We start from the raw sequence: 18,463 nt of genomic DNA on the forward strand, positions 1-18,463 counted from the left end.
GATAATGTGTGTGCATTTTTTCCCTGGGCAGAGTCTATACCTCTTATCAGCGTCTCAAAGAGGGTCATGGACCCATATTTTAGAGATACAAGCCAGATGGGGCTGCATTTAGATTCTGTAATGGGATCTGTGGTTTTAGTTTACCATGTACCATTCCCTTTTTTCTTGACATAGCACCCCCTCTTTGGGAGTTTGGTGGGGGAGTCCTCCCTCTGAATTCCACACTGCTGCTGGAGAATCTTCCCTTTTTCATCTAGTTACTAAATCCAGAGAATGTCATCTAGAACCTGTCTGCACTGTTCCCCCATTCCTCTATGGACACCAAAAGTCCTTCAGAGGGGAGCAGGGAGAGCTGGGGAGAGGGGCAGGATCCAGGTCCAGATTTCCTGAGGCCAGCTCCCTTCCTTCCTTCCTTCCTTCCTTCCTTCCTTCCTTCCTTCCTTCCATCCTTCTATCCTTCCACACTTCCTCCTTCTCCTTCCCCTCTTTGCCTCCCTTCTACCTCCCTTCCCTCCCTTCTTCCTTCCTTCCTTCTTTCCGTCCTTTCTTCCTCTCCTTCCTTCTCTTCCTTCCCCTCCTTACCGTCTTTCTGTCTTCCCTCCCTTCCTCCCTTGCACTGTGAGGCTCAAATTTCAGCCAGAAGGCAAGCGTGGGACATTCCAGGGACAGAAAGGCAAAGGTCAGAAACAGCGTGGTTTGGGAGAGCTGGTTCCTGGGGCTGCAGAGAGACTGTGAGCTCAGCGGCTAATAGGATTGGCCATGGCGAATCCCCCAGCAAGGCACGCACTGCACGAAGAGGCGAAGCCCCAGGGTGACTCAGGGTCAGGATTACAGAAACTCCGAAGCTAGAGGGAAGCTTAAAGAGCCAGGCTGTGCTGCCAGGACTAGGGTGATGGCACTGTCAGCCAGGCGGGAGAAGGCAGATTTCGCCCCGCTGCAACCGAGGGAGGAGGATTAGCCCTGCCCCTCCGCTCCGGGAATCTTAAAAGATACGAGGCCAAGACCACGGCTGAGTCACGGATGATTTGTTATCCACTGAACTGAATGACGGGGTCGGCGGTAGAGATAAGTCCGGAAGGTTGGGGAGTGCCGGGAGAGAGAGGACAATTTTCTCTGGAATCTGTTTGCCTCCTCTTTGCCTCCCCCTTCCGGCTCCCACTTGGTAGCATCTTCCTGATCCCCTTATCTCTTAAGGCGCTCAGGGAAATGCAGGAGCCTTCTGGGAAATGCTACCCTGGCCGGCCAGGAACCATGAGTCCTGCAGCCCCGGTAAGGAACAGGTCTCTGGGACAGGAAGAAGGGCCCACGGCAGGGTGGGTGCCCCTCTCAAATAGGGTTTGTGTCCAAGAGCCCTTCAGGCCCCCGACAGTCCCTCTTCTCTGAATGACATCCTGGGTCTGCCCTTAGCTGCCGGGGTTGGTGGGGGCGGGGGGGAGGCAGATGGGTTTGAGCTATTCAAGGAAGTGATCCTGGAGGGGCAGACCCAGGTGGTTGATACAGAAACGGTGTTCTTTTTTCAGTCAGGCCTCCTTCAATCATTTTGGACTATGCCCTAAAGAGATCTTTTCACCCCACAAATCAGACCACCTAACTCTTGAAACCCCTGCTCCCCAGGCTCCAGCCACTATGTCATAAGAGGCAAGCAAGTCTTGAGCCTGTCATCCAAGGCTTCATGTTACGTCCTTGCAAACCCTGCAGCTTCATCCCCTGCCACTCCCCATGCCCTCCCCCCCCCCTCCCGGCATTCTATTTTCCAAACACACTGAAATACTGGGCACACTTTTGAACTTCCTAATCAGTGCTCATATGATTCTATTAGCTCTCCCCTGGGAAACTCCTACTCAACCCACAAGAACCCTTTTTAGCTTCCTCGGGCGGCCTTCCTGAACCTCTTGGGCAAAGTGAGAATCTTCTCTCCCACCGTTAAATCATACGCTGCGCTCTAATTGTGTTTACATTTAATCTCCCCCACCAGACTGGAAGCTGGGGAAGGAAGGAGGAAAGGCCTTGTCAGATGCTCCTTTGTGCCCTCCACTAGCACCCAGTACAGTGCCAGGCACAAACTGAGTATTGAAAAAACATGACAAAACTAGGAGCCTGGCTCCTCCTTGCAACCTTACTTCTTCTAGAGAGTGAATTAATGATTCTTAGGAAATGAATTTCATAATAAATGAGAGCACAAATATCTTGGCAAAATAAAACTACAGGTGCAGCTTCTCACCTGTGCTCCCGGTCCGCTCAGGGTTAGCACCCAGGAGAGGCCTTGTAGAGCCCAGCTCTAGGGCTGCAGACTACAAGTCCCAGCAGCCTCGTGGGCGCGCATCTCTCCCCGCCCATCCCCTCCCTGGAGGTGGGGCGGGGCCAAAGGGCGGGGCCCAGGGGTAGCCGGGCCCAGGGAGCAGCCTGGGGATTGAAATGCCCCAGGCGTTCTGGGGCACACAAAGCGCAGGCGCAGCAGCTTGGGGAGCAGCCGCAGCAGCAAGTAGCGGCCCTTTCGGCAGCAGCCTCCGCAAGAGGTGTGGACAGGTGGGTGCATGCAGGGGAGGCTGGAGAGGGAGTTTGCAACTGACCCTCTAGTCTGGCCAGTGTTAGGGCTTGGAGAAGGGAGGGAGCCGCAGGAGAAGCAGGGACAAAGTCGGGCCTTCCACTCAGGTGTGCCAGCCATTGCTTCGCAGCAACAGGTGTGAGCGGGTGGGGGAGGGGCAGAGGCACCTGCTCGCAAGTAAGTCGCCCTCAGGAACAGAGGGAACCTGGATTCCAGTCCAAGCTCCTTCACATACATGGACAAGTCATTTGCTGTCCCTCAGTTTGTCCATCTGTAAAATAGGAGGAAAGATTCTACCCATCTAATGGAGTTACAGTGGGGACAAGGTGAAGTAGCATAGGATGTGCAGCGATTTCCGAATTTTGCTGCACATTAGAATCACCTGGGATCTTTAGACACTACCAGTCCTCGCCTCCCAGCCCCAGACCTTCTGATCTCATTGGTATGGCGTATGACCTGGGGATCGAGAGTTTTTAAAGCTCCTACTGCTGTAATGGTTAGAAACTGGGACTGCTGGGTGTGAAGGCTGCCTCCCCTGCTTACTAATCAGGGGGATCTGCATGAGTGATTGACCTTCTCACCATGCCTGTTTTCTGGTAATACAAGGATTTTTGTGAGGCTTCACCAAGATAGTAGACGCCAACACCGAGAAGCGTGCCTGGCACATAATGCCCAGGCAATCAGAGCTGCTTTTGAACTATCATTTTACATACTTTGTAAATGCTTCAGGAGAGGTGCAAATGGGAGGGAGGCTTTTCTTATCATGAAAGTCCCTCATTCATTGCCATGATTTTAATATTCTGTGCTGCCAGCATTTCGAAATTCCAGGGTTTCCAACACTGTAAGCGTTCCTCACCCCAGCCTCTACCGGCCTCATAGACACACTTTCACGGATCTAGAAATGGAAGCCAGGCAGAAGGGACAAGGTCAAGGTTATGGAGCTGAGGTTGGAATCCAGGCTCCTGACCCCCACTCCCACCCTCGCACAATGGGTGGCTGCCCTGTTAACCCCACAAGAACAGTGCTCCCATTATCCTGCTGGAGCAGGGAAGGAGAAGGAGACAAGCAGGCTTGCCCTTGTTTGTTTGCGAACACTCCCATAAACGTTTCCTCGGTGGCTCCCCCAGGGAGGACCAGCGAGGACCGGGCTGGGGCTTCTCTCTGGGAGCTGCTGATGAGGCCTGTGTGTCCTGTGGCTCCTCTCACAGGTTCCACCTGACCCCACCCTGGAAAGTCCTTTTGAAGAAATGGCCCTGGTGAAGGGCGGCTGGCTGTGGAGACAGAGTGAGTGACCCTGGGCCAAATCCTTGTCTGTCTGTACCTTGACCAGGGACAGGGGGGAGGGAAGTGGCTTGTCGGATGTGCCCCAGTGAACCACTCTCCCAAGAAACAAGACCCTCTTTCCCCCTCTCCTCCTTTGTCCATACTCTTCCTGCTGCTGGGAATGTCCTCCCTATTCCTGACTGCCTGGTAAATGTCCCCTTCTGTGAGGAGCCTTCTCTGACTTCTCCCCTAACCCCCGCTCCAGCCTCTGCGGTAGCACCAAGCTGGGTTGGAGCCCCCCACGCTGTTTCCAATGCTTCATACATACCTCCGTGATAGCACTGACCCCCTACAACAGAACCGCCTTTACCTATGGGTCTTACCACACCCCATACTGACCCCAGACTGAGCTGCTCAAGAGCAGGGGCCAGGTTTGATGCCCTGCGTATCCACAGCCCCCTAGCCCAGCGCTGACCACAGAACAAGGCTTAGAATAAAATGAAAACACCTCTGTGCTTTGGAATCTGTAAAGCCCTAAGAAGCTGCCTTATGTCTTTGCCCTTTGTGTTAAGATTTTCAATTGTAAAATGTCTGAAGGTAGGGCTCAGGCTTTCAGACCCACCTCTGGCCCGAATCGTGATCTGAACAAGAGCTATCTTGGGTTAGGAGCTCCCCAACGACCCATGACCACACTCAGTTCATTCGGTTCAGCAACCACCGAGCCCAGGTCCTGCTGGGTGCCAGGTCCAGTATAGGGAGCTGTGGGCCCCCCAGGTAGCTACACAAAAGACTGTCACGCAAGTCAGAGATAAGAGGTAAGATGGAGGGAGGTTCAGTGTAGGGAGAGGTCTTTGTCCTTGAAGAAACCTGGGGCTTGGCCTTGGAAGCCCCCAAGGAAGGAATCTGGTTATTCATTTACCATTCAACACAGTTATGGGGTCTCTGTTATGTGTTAGGCCCAATGGGAGGCACTGGGTGAGCAAGACAGAAAGAGGCCCTGCCATTATTTCAGGAGGTAGATAGATAAGAAAGGGGTGGTCACAACACTGGGGGTTGGGGATAAGGGGATTCTGGGAGCCTGTCTGGGGCTCCTGCACCCCCCTGCCGCCCCCCAGCAGGCTCTGCTGCCAGCCTGCATAGCAAAGGTGGAATACTGCACAGGCTCCATCCTTCGCCGCTGGAAGCGGAACTGGTTCGCCCTGTGGTTGGATGGGACCCTGGGCTACTACCATGACGAGACGGCGCAGGACGAGGAGGATCGTGTGCTCATCCAGTTCAACATCCGCGACATAAAGATTGGCCAAGAGTGCCACGGTGAGAAGCCATTTTCCCTCTGGCATTGTGACTATGGCCATGGCCCTCCCACTGTGTCTGTCTGGGAACACCTGCATCAGGCTCTTTGCAGCTTCAGAGGGCTTCCACAGCCATTGCTTCTGGGCCTCTATCAACTCCAGCTCATGTGGGTATGAATTAAGAAATGAGTTCCTTATTGAGTTCCTACCTTGTGCTGGGCCCGGGTCCTATGCTGGGATCACAGAGGTGAGTCCGACACAGTTCCTGCCCTCCAGGTGCCAGGAACGGGATAAAGATGAAAAGAAATAAGGAGGATCAGAGAAGTTCAGTAACTGGCCCAGAGTCACACAGCCAATCTCCTCAGCCAAGACTCAGGCCACAGTTATAACAGGGTAATTGATAGATGTCTCTAACTAGGGCAGTGGGCAATGTGGAAAGGTTGGAAGGCTCTACAGAGTAAAGCAGAATCCCCAAAGAAATTGTGTGGGATCAGAGGAGGTTGGCAATGGCCAAGAAGGAGGACCCAGAGGTCGGTTCCTATTCTGGTTTCTGGTTTACTGGGGGACCTGGGCCTGTGCTTCGTGGAAACCCCATATATGTGTGTTTGCCTTTAGACGTGCAGCCCCCAGAGGGCCGGAGCCGAGATGGCCTGCTGACCGTGAACCTACGGGAGGGCTCCCGCCTGCACTTGTGTGCAGAGACCAAGGATGATGCCATGTGAGTCCTCCAGGAGAGGATAGGGTGGACTCTTGGAGAATGTAACCAGATGCTTCCTCTTCGCTGGGCCTTCTGATTCCCAAAGGGGGGGGGTGGACAAAGATTAGTCATCAGGGTGGAGGCTGGGCGGAGTGGATTTGAATGGCTGATGGTGACTGGTAGGGTACCCAAGAAAGTCCTCACACGGCATGTGATGGAACTCGGGACTGTTGGGAGAGGAGTGTGCACACCGGCCTCAGGTGTGTGGTCCCTGATCATACAGAGTCATGTATTTAGCCGGCTCAGAGATGAGCCCTCACCTGGGGGTGATACAAAGGAAGAGACAGCTCTGTGACATCCATAAAGGACCCTCCTTCCCACTATGTTCTGAGAAGATGCCTTGGCAGGTGGCCTTCAATCTGAGGCACAGACCCTGACCCGCCTAACAATGGCAGCCCACTATTGTTGCGGGGACACCCAATGTCGGATGCAGATCCACACTGCGAGACTGAGTGTGCCTGCTTCCTCACATTCTTTCCCTTCCTACCCTCTGGCCGAGGTTCAGTCGGCCTTTGCATTGTAGGAGAGTGAAAGAGACGGGGTGTGTGGGAGTGGGGGAAGCTGAGCTCTGGGCAGACAAAGCACAGAGCCGCCTTGTCCACCCCAGCCAGGTGCCATGGCAACCAACAAAGGCCCGATTGTCCGGTGTCCACTGGGCCTTCACGGGCTCTGGGTCAGAGTGTTGGGGGACTGTGTTGGTAGGTTTGGGGTGTGGAGGTGAGCTGCAGCGAGAGAACCAGCCCAGGCATGCCAGAATCTGAAGGCCCCGAGGAGACCACCCAAGCCCAGCTGTCTATCGTCTAGACAGGGAAACTGGAAGAGGGGAAGACTGTGGGCTAAGAGTGAATCAAGAGGCTCTAGCTCAAGTGAGGGCTCTGTCCATGTGACTGGGGTGGGAGGGGGGGCCACCTTTGTCTACCCAAGGGAGTCAAGGGAATCTCCCCCCTTTACAAGAGACTGGGTTGAGGAAGAAAGTAGGGGCCTACATGTAGGGGCCTAATCTCCCTCCTCCCTCCTCCCTCCTCATGGTTGGTGGGTTCACTTTGCAGAGCATGGAAGACGGCACTGCTGGAGGCGAATTCCACCCCGGTGAGCCCCCATTCTCTCCTTCTCCCCTCCCCACCCCTTCCTGCCATGGAATCATGGGTGACTCAGACTCGGTCTCCGCCTGCAGGAGTTCTTAATTCCCCTAGATGTGAGCAAATAGGTTTGTGTGGACTCCAATGCGCTGAGTCCTGAGTGGAAAAGGACAGAAGACAGACAATTGGTGCTTGGAGGAAAGAGAAGAAGAAGGAGGTGGCATGTGAGCTGGGGGGAAGGAACTGCGGGCATGTCGCGGGTGGTTCTGGCGGCTCCCCGCAGCAGTCCTTTGAGGAGGGTATGATTGTCCTTCTCTGCAGATGATAAGATTGAGCTGTATTCATCCACACAACAAATATTCACCGAGTTCCTACTATGTGCCGGGCACCGTGCCAAAGGGCAGGGATCAGAGGTGAACTAAGTCACGAGCGGTAGGCCCTGCCCTCCTGGACTCAGCCTAGCGGGCAGCCGGGTGTGAAGCAACTAATCACCGTTCATGATTCTGTTGCGGTCGTGGTAACTGCTCTGACAGAGACGTGCTGGGTGCATTCAATGTGTGACCACCTTGGTGGCCTGATCCCGGTGGGAGTTCAGACAAGGCTAAAGATGAGACGTGAAGGATGAACAGAAATCGACTGGGTGAAAGGGGTAGGGTGGGGTGAAGGGAACAGCTTTCCAGGCAGAGGAACTGCATGAGCAAAGGCCCTGAGAAAGGTTATGACTTTAGCAAGTTCGAGAACAGAATGAAGGCTGGGGCAGCTAGAGCTTAGGGAGGGAGAACAGGGGAGAAGGAGAGTTGGTAGGGCCAGGCATTTTGGGCTGTGTTACTGACATTGGTTTCTGCTAAGAATACCAGGAGGTCATTGAAAGCTTTTAAGCAGCAGGAGGAGATGAACAGATCAGACCAGATTTGTATTTTTTTAAAAAGATAGTCTGGCTGGTAGGTCGGGAATAGACAACAGGGAGTTAAGAGTAGATGCCAGGAGACCAGTTAGAAGGCTGGGACAGAGTCCTGGTGACTGGCTGGAGGACTGGACTGAGCTGATAAGGATAAGACATATTTAGGAGGTAGAGTCAACGGAGCTTAGTGATTGATGAAAGTGTGGGTTTGAGGAGCCGCCCAAAGCCCGCAGCTCAAGGGTGGCCCAGCTTGGCTCCTCTGCCTGACTCCACATTCTGTGCTTGCTCCTTCTGTCTGTGGCATGGTGGAGCCCAATCTCATCTAGAGAGAAAGTCTGCTGGGAAGCAGCAGAAGACCACATTTGCATTTAGAACCCTTCTTGGGCATGCACCTGCTGAGGGTTGGGCATCATGCTCAGTACCTGCCATTGCTTATATCATTTAATCTTCCCATAGCCTTGGTCGGGTTGGTACTTTTAGTCCCATTTTACAGATAGGGAAGCTGACGTTCAGAGAGGAAGTGACTTACCCAAATCCTCATAGTCTTAAGTCAGTGGAAGAACCTGTACTGGAACCAAGGCCAGTGAGATTGGGAGGGAAGGGCATTATCTGCAGAAAGAACTGCATGAGCAGAAGGTGGAGAAGTGAGATGTGCGTGTGTGTGTGTGTGTGTGTGTGTGTGTGTAAGGGCCCGGAGTCTGGCCCGGTGGGATGATAATACATGGAGGGAAAGAAATGGGAGAGATGACCTCTGAGGAGCAATAAAGGGCATTAAGCAGGGAGGACTGTGGCCAGACTTTGGGGAGCAGACTCAGGCTTCCGGGTGGAGGTTGGATCCAGTTAGACTCTGGGAGTGAGGAGGCTGGGGCAGCAGTCAGCAGGCTTGGCTAACTTGACTCTGAGCTCCAAATCGTCCCCCCCGCAGGGCAAATCAGTCCCACCCAAAAGAGGCGGAAGGAAGTGAGGGCTGACCGTTCTGTGCTCTGTGACTCTATGAAGCTACCGTGCCCCTTCTCTGCCTGCGCACCTTCCCGCTACCCTGCTTACCACAGCTCCCTGCTCTGGTGCTCTCTGCACCTCCCACTACCCCCCTTCACACCACCCCTCTGGCCCCAGGCTTGCTCGAGTGGAATGTGTTTGTGCTTCTGTCTCTGTACCAGGGTCTGCCTGGCTCTGAGTGTTCATGCCTGTGTGTGGCTTCTCTCCATCCTGTGCCTGTGTAGGAGGGACCTGCACTTTGTCCCTCCATGTCCTGCAGATTTATACCCCCTTCTGGATGGAGGCTGTTCCAGGGAGCACGGGGCCAGGGACACAGCCGGGGGCAGGTGGGTGGGAGGGCAGATCAGAACTGTTCTGTCTCCCTGGAGACTAGGAGTCTCAGCAGCCTAAAAGACGTGAAGGTGGGCTAATTCTGGAGAGACACTACTGATCCTTCTCTGTGTGACTTTGGCAAAGTCACTACCCCCTCTGAGCCTCCCTCCATTACCATGGGCTGAGGAGGAGGAGGACAACTCTTTCCCATGCCCAGCTGGCAGAGGGCTCTGGTAGGGCCTGTCAAAAGCTCTGAGTTTCTCCAGATGTAGAGGGCCTCTGACACCTCCCTCCCTCCCTCCCCCTTCTTGGGTTTCTGTGGCTTGAGCAGGCCCCAACTGGAGCCACCGTCCCTCCCAGGAGCCGCCGAGTTTGCCCCAAGGTCAGGTGTGTGACCCGCTCGTGGAGCCCCTGTAAGGTTGAAAGGCGGATCTGGGTAAGTGGGGCTCAGCCCTCCCTGCCTCCGTTCTGGCCTCGAGGCTGTGCCTCCAAAACTGGGCCCAGTCACATCCCTTCCCTGCTCACAAACATTCCATGGCTCCCTGTCACCCACAGGACACCACCCACAGCCCCATTTTCAAGGCCCTCAGGATCTGACCTGGGCCAGTCTCATCTACCACATCCCCCTCCTCCCCTGTGCTCCCAGTGCTCTGCTGTTTGCTCTGTTCTCAGCTGCACCAGACCTCTTCCCTCTTCCCAGGCTTTGCACGTGCCATTCTCTCTGTTGCGAAAACTCTTAGTTTCCTTATTCACCTGACAAACTGATGCTTAGCCCCTAAGAGCCACTTCAAAGGCTGCCCCCTCCTCAGGGAGGACTTCCCAGACGTCCACTCACAGCCTGCTGCACTAATGCTTAGTACTGTCTTACTAGGCCTGGTCTCTATTATCCCAGGAGACCTGGGACTTCCTCCAAGGTAACGACCAGGTCTGATCAGCTCTGCCCCTAAGGTGCCTGGCACCATGCTGGGTATACAGCAGGTGCTCAATGAATGCTCAGTGATAAGGACAGTCTGTTTTGATCCCTTATTCCTGGTGCATGGAGCTAGGGCACAAATGGGTCTCAGGCAGTGTTTGTTCACCAAATGAGCGAATGACTAAAGGGAGGAAGGAGGAGTGAAAACTCTCTGTTAATGGCATCACTACCATGTATCATAATTTAGCCCATATCTGGCTCCCTTCCCCACCCCAGAATCTCTGAAAAGCAGGAATTGGGGGATGAATCCTCTCTCTGTCCCCAGTAATCAGCAGGGCATGGGGTGGGTGCAGGGGAGGCTTGTCTTAGAGTGCCTGTCCTCTTATAGCCAACTCGGAACTCCTTTTCTGGCACCGTGGTGTTCAATGTGGTTCTGCCTTTGAATCACATCAGGACTTAAAATAAAAAAAAAAACCTGAACATTCAGAGCCTACCTCTCTCTGGATGCTCTAATTCTGTAGGTCTGGAGTGTGGCCTTGGAAATCTGTGGTTAAAAAAAAACTTATTCAGGTAATTCTGATGTGCAGAACCACTGAACCCAGAAGTGCCAGGCCCACCTAGGTCCAGTTGCATAGACGTGGCTCAGCTGGATTCTTATTGTGCCTTAGAATGGGCATTTGTAGGAAAGACTGTTCCCATTTGCAGATGTGAAAACTGAGGTTCTGAGAGGTGATATAACTTGACCAGGTCACTTGATTCATCAGTGGCAGGACTAGGACTTCTATCCCAGCGTTCTGAGACCTCCCCCTTGCCCAAATGAGGATATAAATTTGTTTAAAGTGGAGATGCCTAAAAATGGGATTTAAAAAGCTGTAAGCCAAGTAACAACAGCTTTTCTGAGGGAGGGGATCTATTTGTATGTGACCTCCTGATTGGGTGACCCTGTGCTTGCAAAGGGGCTGGGCTTACAGAGAAGGAGAGGATCAGGAATCAAGCCCTTAGGTTCTATCCATGAGGTCTCTGGAGGATCCCCTGCCCTGTTGCCAGGTGACCCACATGAATTTACCTCTGGGCCTCCCAGACCAGAGGGTAGAAACAGGTGCCGCAAGGGGTATGAGGTGGTGTTTTCCACTCTCTCTCAGGCCCGACAGGGCCACTGGCTCACTGTGCAGCTGCTGGGCGGGTGCAGGCTCTAGACCTCAAGTTCTCTACAAATGAAAGTGGGGATCTGAGTGCTTGGCTCTCTCTAGGCCCTTTGAGGCATGGAGCTCAGTTCCTGGCCACCCTTACCAGAAAGCCTGATTGGATCACCTTTAGGGGAGAGCACAGTGAGGGAAGTCACTTGAGACTGAGCATTGCTTGTCTGAGCCTCTTGCATTACCCTGGGACTGGTCATTGTCCCTAACTTGAGGTTGGACTTAGAGCTGGGTCACTCACTGGTATTTGACTCACTTGAGATAAATTCAGTCCATTAGGCACCTATCATGTTCCAATGAGGCCTGAATAGACCCCACTTCATGGGATGGGGGTCTCCAAGTCTGATGGGAGAGATACACACTCACAGGGATATGAACAATGACACTGTAGAGTGATTGGTGCTGTGGTAAGGGGAGTCTAAGGGCCCCAGATGGGACCCCATCAGAACCTGAGGTTCAGGGAGGGTGATACTTGGGTTCAGTCTGAAAGATAAATTAGGTAGTTTGATGAAAAATGGGGAGAAAGGCAACCCCATCAAAGAGAAATGGCATGGAGATTTGAAATCACAGGTGTGCTTGGAGAACTCCCCTTTATAGCCAAACTTCTTTTTTTTTTTTTTTAATTTTATTCATTTGAGAGAGAGAGAGCACGAGTGGGGGGTGGGCAGAGGGAGAGAGACGAGCAGACTCCCTGCTGAGCGGGGACCCTGATGTGGGGCTCAATCCCAGGACCCCACGATCATGACCTGAGCCGAAGTCAGATGCTTAACCAACTGAGCCACCCAGGCGCCCCTACAGCCAAACTTCTTGAAAGAGATGTCATGACATGTTGATCCCATCCTTCACCTCTCAATCATTCTTCAATTCTTCATAGTCTGGATTCTTACCTCAACCACTCCTCTGAAAAATGTTTTTTCAAGGTCACCCACAACTTCCAAGTTGCCAAAACCAATGGCTTATTCTCTTGACACTGGCCAAAAAGATGGACAGAAGAGCATATTTAGAAGTTAAAATCATGAGACCTGCCTGGTAGCTGATGTGATGTGGAAGACAAGTGTGTGAAGTCAAGGGGTGCCAACCTGATGTCTTGGTTTGAGTGCATGGTGGTGGCATTTAGAGTAAAAGCATTTATAGAAGAGCAAGTTTGGGAGATGGAAGGGTGATGACATCACTTTGGAACTGGAGTTTAAGACACCTGGACTTATAAAGGGAGTTGGGCCATTCAGGTGTGACACCCAGTTAGAGATATAAAGTTGGGGGGGGAGCTAAGAAGAAGGGGCCAGGAGAGAAGGGGATCCTGCCCCCTCTCCAGGTCTGCTCCCCCATGGATAAAATGAGAGGCTTGGATTAGGAGCTTCCATTTAATTCAGCATATATTTATTGGTTCTTGCTATTCATTAGGCCTTGCATGTAACAGAAATTAATCAGAGTCCTTGCTTATAAGTAGCTCACATTTGGGGTGCAGGCAGGAAAGGCCAGGAAGAAAGACAGGAACAAAAGGCACAAGCAGAGTCCATAGAGAACTCAGGAAGAAAGGATTCTTTCTGAAACCAGAAGGGCTTCCTGGAGTGGGTGACTTTTTTTTTTTTTTAAAGATATTATTTATTTATTTGAGAGAGACAGAGAGAGAGATAAGGAGAGAGAGCATAAGTGGGGAGGAGAGGGACAAGCAGGCTCCCGCTGAGCAGGAAGCCTGATGTGGGGCTCGATCCCAGGACCCTGGGATCATGACCTGAGCCGAAGGCAGACGCTTAACCGACTGAGCCACCCAGGCGCCCCTGGAGTGGGTAACTTTTGAGTTAGGCTTTGAGGGGTTGATAAAATTCTAATGGAGAGACTGCATGCCTCCCTCCCAGACAGAGCAATGACCATTCTCTGAGCCCCCGTCCCCAGCTCCATGGTAATGCGATAATAATGTCTGCAGTAACGACTAGAGGAAGTAACACAATATGGACACTTCCCTCAGGACCTGGTACATGATGGATGCTCGATAATACTTTACTTTCCATCCCTACCCTTCCTTTCCTTTCCTTCCTCCCCAACCTGCTTTTACTTCTGGGCCTGGGGCTTGGCCAGGTGCCCCACCCCATGACTAGGAGAATAGAGAAATCCATTGGATTTCTCCAAATGGGACCGTTGGAGCGGCTAGCAAATACTAGACTGTGTAGGGAAGTTGGGAGCCATGGAGAATTTTTGATCAGGGGAGTGCTAGCTAGGAGGCCAGGGCAGGAAAATGGGATCACTGGGAGCTGGATGTAGGGGCTAAGGTTTTAGAGGACAAGGACCATGGACCATGTGGGGAGGCAGGGCCTTTTTCCAGGAGCTTGCTGGTTCCTGGGGAACCATTTCTCAACTTGGGGAAGTGGTTTTGTGGGCCCAGAAGGACCTAAGCGGGTGTGTTGGGTAGGAGACCAAACCTGGGCCAGAGAGTTCCCAGGCAGCTAACCCAGTGGAGCTCCCCAGGTGCGTGTCTACAGCCCGTACCAGGACTACTATGAGGTGGTACCCCCCAACGCGCACGAAGCCACATACATCCGCAGCTACTACGGACCGCCCTATGCAGGTAAGTCTCCCGCCTGGTCCACCCTCTGCCCCTATCCGGCGCCAGGCCCCGCTCTTGTAGTGACCACGGATTTTCCCAGGCGGGACCCTCCACTGAGCCCTCCCCATCCGGAGACTCTTGGACCAGCGGCTCTCCACGCTCTATAGAGCTGACCTCTCCTTTCAAGGCCGGCCCCTTTTCACTGGCTGTCCTGCAATACCCGTTTCTGAGCTGGTGGCGACCCCTGGTGGCTAAATGCGGGAATGGCCACCTCCTGCCCCAAGGGCTGGCGGTTGGGAACGCCCATCCTCTGGTGTGGCCTGGAGGTTCTTAGAGATCCCGGGAGTTTCCTCGCTGTTGCACCCTAGATCCACAGCCCCAGAACGTCCATGGCAGATTCAAGCTTGTAAGCCCTGGGGAGAGAGCGCAAGTCCTTCCCGCATCAAGGCCTCAGTTTCTCCAACTGAGGAGAGTGGGCTCAGCCCCTTGTCCTGGGTTGGGCGTGAGGGGAGGGGAGGGACGAAGATTCCTCTGCTCTCAAGTCCCCAGCCCTCACGGCTCTCTCCACAGGCCCTGGCGTGACACACGTGGTAGTGCGGGAGGATCCCTGCTACAGTGCTGGCGCTCCGCTGGCTATGGGCATGCTTGCGGGGGCTGCCACAGGGGCAGCACTGGGCTCGCTCATGTGGTCGCCCTGCTGGTTCTGAGCCCTGGGACTCGGGGCGTGGACCCTGTGCATAGACCAACAGACCCCTGTTCTTACTTGACCCGGCCCTCCGCTATCTAAGCCCTGCCGTACTTTGGCTCCTTCTTCTCCATTAGCTGCTTCTGGACTTGGATCATCCATCCCACTCCCCCACCCTCTATACTGGAAGAAGCTATCATCCCAGGCACAAACATAGTCAAAATCCTTATATCTACTACCAGACACCCCAGGATTTTGTTATAGACATACGTGGACATGTTTCCCCCAAATATACCAGGATACAGAAAACACAGCTCATGTGACTTCAAGTTCCCCTGTGCTGGAGACACAGGAGTCAGGTTCTTTCCTCCAGCTGCTCCAGGGTTGGTGGGAAAAACAGAAGTAAACAAACACTTGACAAGGCAGAGTTATCCATCCTTTGACACATGAGGGTAAAGAGCAGAAGAAGGTGGGCTAGGAGTAGGGTTGTCGGCAAGAGTGCAGAGTGGTGAATATCATGGCATGTCCAAGGAATTAAGAGTTCATTTAGGCTGGGGTGAGGACTGGGATCAGATCATGATGGCCCTCCAGGCTAAAGAGCTTGCTGGGTAAAGGCGAGATATGAGCTTTTCGGAAGGAAGTTTCATGAATGTGCCTATAATGAATATATTGCCTGTTTTGTTAATACTGACACATACTCAAATCCAAAACACTCTCTGAAGTTAGCCCCATCCTTTCCACTACCACCTTCCTGCGTCCCCTGTTCCTTCAGTGCTCAGAAAACATCTGTTCCCCATGTTAGGGTGCCTGGGGCAGCAACTGAACTGAACCTGGGGTCCCCTTGCTGGGGGACAGATGAGCTCTGTTTGAGACCTCCAGCCCTAGGATGGTGCCTCCATCAGGAAATGCATTCCTGGTTCCCAGGAACTTGGACCTCTGGCCATAACTGTGGCTGTCACCATCTCGGGCTTTGTCTCTTCCTTCACTCTGGGGGAGATGGCAGTGTTCACCTCTCGGGCCTGATCCACTGGGAAGCCCCACATGTGCCTCCCTGTCGGGTGGCCCAGCAATCTCTCCATTTGGCTCCCTTCCAATTTTTTTTCCCATCCTGTCCTAACAGAAATGCTAACATTCCTACCCAGTAGCCAGAGTAGCCTGCTGAAGTTCCCTTGTAGGCAGGGGCTCCAGTGGCCCTGCTGCAGAGACTAATAAAGATGTGATTGGCTCTAGCCCTGGCTCTGGCTTTTTTGTCCACCCCACCCCCACCCCTGCCCCATGGGCCTTATTTCCTTGGGACATCTCAGTGACTCAGCACCTACTAGTGCCTTCTTTGGTGTAGTGGGAAGAGTGTGTGGATTCTGAGGGCAAGTAGAACTGGTGACAGCATGTTAACTGAGCAATTTGGGGGCAATTCACTTAACCTTTTTGGGTCTTGCCTTTCCCACCCATAAGGTGATAGGTTGAAGGTGGCCATCCCTGAGGGCTCAAAGGGAGAGGCTGTATCAGGGTCTCTGTTATCTGATCTGATGGGTGATCCAGGTTGTGCCCTGTCTGCTGAGAGTCTGGTGGTGTAGAGGTCTTTTCCAGTAGGTTCCCATCCTTCTAGACATGAATCAATGAGTTAGTCTCATAGAAAGCAGGTGTCTAGGGAAGGAAACACAACCAACTTGCATCAGGCCTTTTGAGGCTGCAAGTAGCAGAAACCCCCTGCTCAAACGTATTTAAGCCAAAGAAGGGAAAGCACTGGGTTATATAACTGAGAAGTCCAGAGACTGTTTGATGCAGGGACTCAAACAGTGTCCCTTAGACTTTGTTTTGAAGTTTGGGGCATCGTTGCCAGAAGTAGGATGAATAGATGAGAATGAAGTGGCAAAAACATAGGGTGTCTGCCCCAGTCATATCCCCTGAGACACCAACTTAGAGGGAGACATAAACACCAATGATTCAATGAGGTAAGGTAGGTGAGGAACATGGGACAGTGGGAGCTCTGAGGAGAGGTATCCAACTCTGCCAAGGAAATGGGAAAGCTCTGGGACAGGAAGTAGAAATTTAGGATGAGCCTTGAAGGATGAGTAGGAGTTTGCCAAGCAGGGAAGGGAAGGAGAGCTTTCCACACAGAAAGAACACATGGAAGAAATGGCATGAGCAATGGCCTTAGAAGACTTTGGTCTTGAGAACACTGTGAAGTTCAGTCTGATGTCACAGCAGATTGCATGGTGAGGAGGGATGGTAGATGAGGCCGTATTATAGAGAACCTCCCACAGCTGGGTTAAGGGCTCTTTGTGCCCCTACAGCCTCAGGGCTACCATTTATCATAATCCTAATGAGACCCTGGTTCTTTCCACTCACCCCACTGAACAGGGCAAGACAAATACAAATGGATGCTTCAGATGCAGTTTGCTTCAAAATCTCTCCACTAATAGGATCATAGCATGATTTTTTAATCTTCCAGCTATCCAGTAGACAATTACTAAATTATTCACACAAAAATTAAGACATTCTCAGAAAACACAGTCTGACCTAGAGGTGGCTTATGGACCACATCTGGCTCACATATTTTTTTGTTTGGTCAACACAGTATTTTTAAGAAGTTTTGAATTAAAATGTGATACTACTACATGCCCACCTAAATAGGTAAAGGTGAAAAAATAAGACAGCATTAAGTACTGATGTGGAGCAAATCGAAATCTCACATGAGTGTAAATTGGCACAACTGCTTTGGAAACTAATCAGTAAAGACAAGTATATGCATACTTTATGATCCATGAATTATACTCCTTGGGTACACCAAACAGAAATGTGTACATATGTTTACCAAAAAGTAATAGGTACAAAAGTATAAAAGCAGTGGAAAAAAACCTCAAATTCTAGAATAGGTGGATTTATGGTATATTCTATTCACAAAATGGAATGTTCAATGAGAACTAATTACCCATAAGTATATGCAAAATTGGGAGTGAATCAAAAAAAATAGAACAAGGGGAGGGCGCCTGGGTGGCTCAGTTGGTTAAGCGACTGCCTTCGGCTCAGGTCATGATCCTGGAGTCCTGGGATCGAGTCCCACATCGGGCTCCCGGCTCAGCGGGGAGCCTGCTTCTCCCTCTGACCCTCCCCACTCTCATGTGCTCTCTCTCTCTCATTCTCTCTGTCTCAAATAAATAAATAAAATCTTTAAAAAAAAAAAATAGAACAAGGGGAATGAAGGGGACATGGGAAAATAGAGTTATACTGTGGCAAGTTTTCTGAATTTTATGTGAAGTAGTACAATATTAAGTATAAGCTGGTAAGTCAAAGATGCACACTGGAAAAAACAAGTGCTGTTGAGGATGTGGAGAAAAAGGAACCTTCATGCACTGCTGGTGGGAATGCAAACTAGCACAGCCACTATGGAAAACAGTATGGAGGTTCCTCAAAAGTTAAAAATAGAGCTACCCTACGATCCAGTAATCACACCACTGGCTATTTACCCAAAGAAGACAAAACACTATTTCAAAGGCATACATGTGCCCCCATGTTTGTTGCAGCATTATTTACAATAGCCAAACTATGGAAGCAGCCTAAGTGTCCGTCTAACAATATTAGAATAATTGGGATCCCAGAAGAAGAAAAAGAGAGAGGGGCAGAAGGTATATTGGGGCAAATTACACTGGAGAACTTGCCTAATTCAGGGAAGGAAACAGGCATCAAAATCCAGGAGGCACAGAGAACCCCCCTCAAAATCAATAAAAATAGGTCAACACACCGACATCTAATAGTAAAACTTATGAGTCTCAGAGACAAAGAGAAAATCCCAAAAGCAGCTCGGGACAAGAAGTCTGTAACCTACAATGGTAGAAACATTAGATTGGCAGCAGACCTATCTGCAGAGACCTGGCAGGCCAGAAAGGACTGGCATGATATACTCAGAGCACTAAATGAGAAATATATGTAGCCAAGAATACTATATCCAGCTAGGCTATCATTGAAAATAGAAGGAGAG

General features: G+C 51.7%; 1 protein-coding gene across 4 annotated transcripts; it reads left to right on the forward strand.

Annotated features, from left to right (window-relative positions):
* Positions 1 to 1,172: 1,172 nt before the first annotated feature.
* PLEKHB1 (pleckstrin homology domain containing B1) lies at positions 1,173 to 15,713 on the forward strand. 4 transcript variants are annotated; one of them, XM_006730446.3, is made up of 8 exons: positions 1,173 to 1,269; positions 3,754 to 3,829; positions 4,970 to 5,122; positions 5,716 to 5,818; positions 6,907 to 6,946; positions 9,480 to 9,584; positions 13,721 to 13,820; positions 14,370 to 15,713. In XM_006730446.3, the coding sequence occupies exons 1-8, from the start codon at positions 1,207 to 1,209 to the stop codon at positions 14,504 to 14,506; spliced, it is 777 nt and encodes a 258-aa protein (XP_006730509.2). In that variant the 5' UTR covers positions 1,173 to 1,206; the 3' UTR covers positions 14,507 to 15,713. The 4 variants fall into 4 exon arrangements, with proteins under 4 accessions (XP_006730509.2, XP_006730511.2, XP_006730510.2 ...); XM_006730447.3 differs by lacking the exon at positions 1,173 to 1,269 and adding an exon at positions 2,382 to 2,526; XM_031024975.2 differs by lacking the exon at positions 1,173 to 1,269 and adding an exon at positions 2,428 to 2,516.
* Positions 15,714 to 18,463: the final 2,750 nt, after the last annotated feature.

This window comes from Leptonychotes weddellii, chromosome 11 (genome assembly GCF_054177405.1).
Source record: "Leptonychotes weddellii isolate Sample4059 chromosome 11, ASM5417740v2, whole genome shotgun sequence".
NCBI classification, from domain to species: domain Eukaryota; kingdom Metazoa; phylum Chordata; class Mammalia; order Carnivora; family Phocidae; genus Leptonychotes; species Leptonychotes weddellii.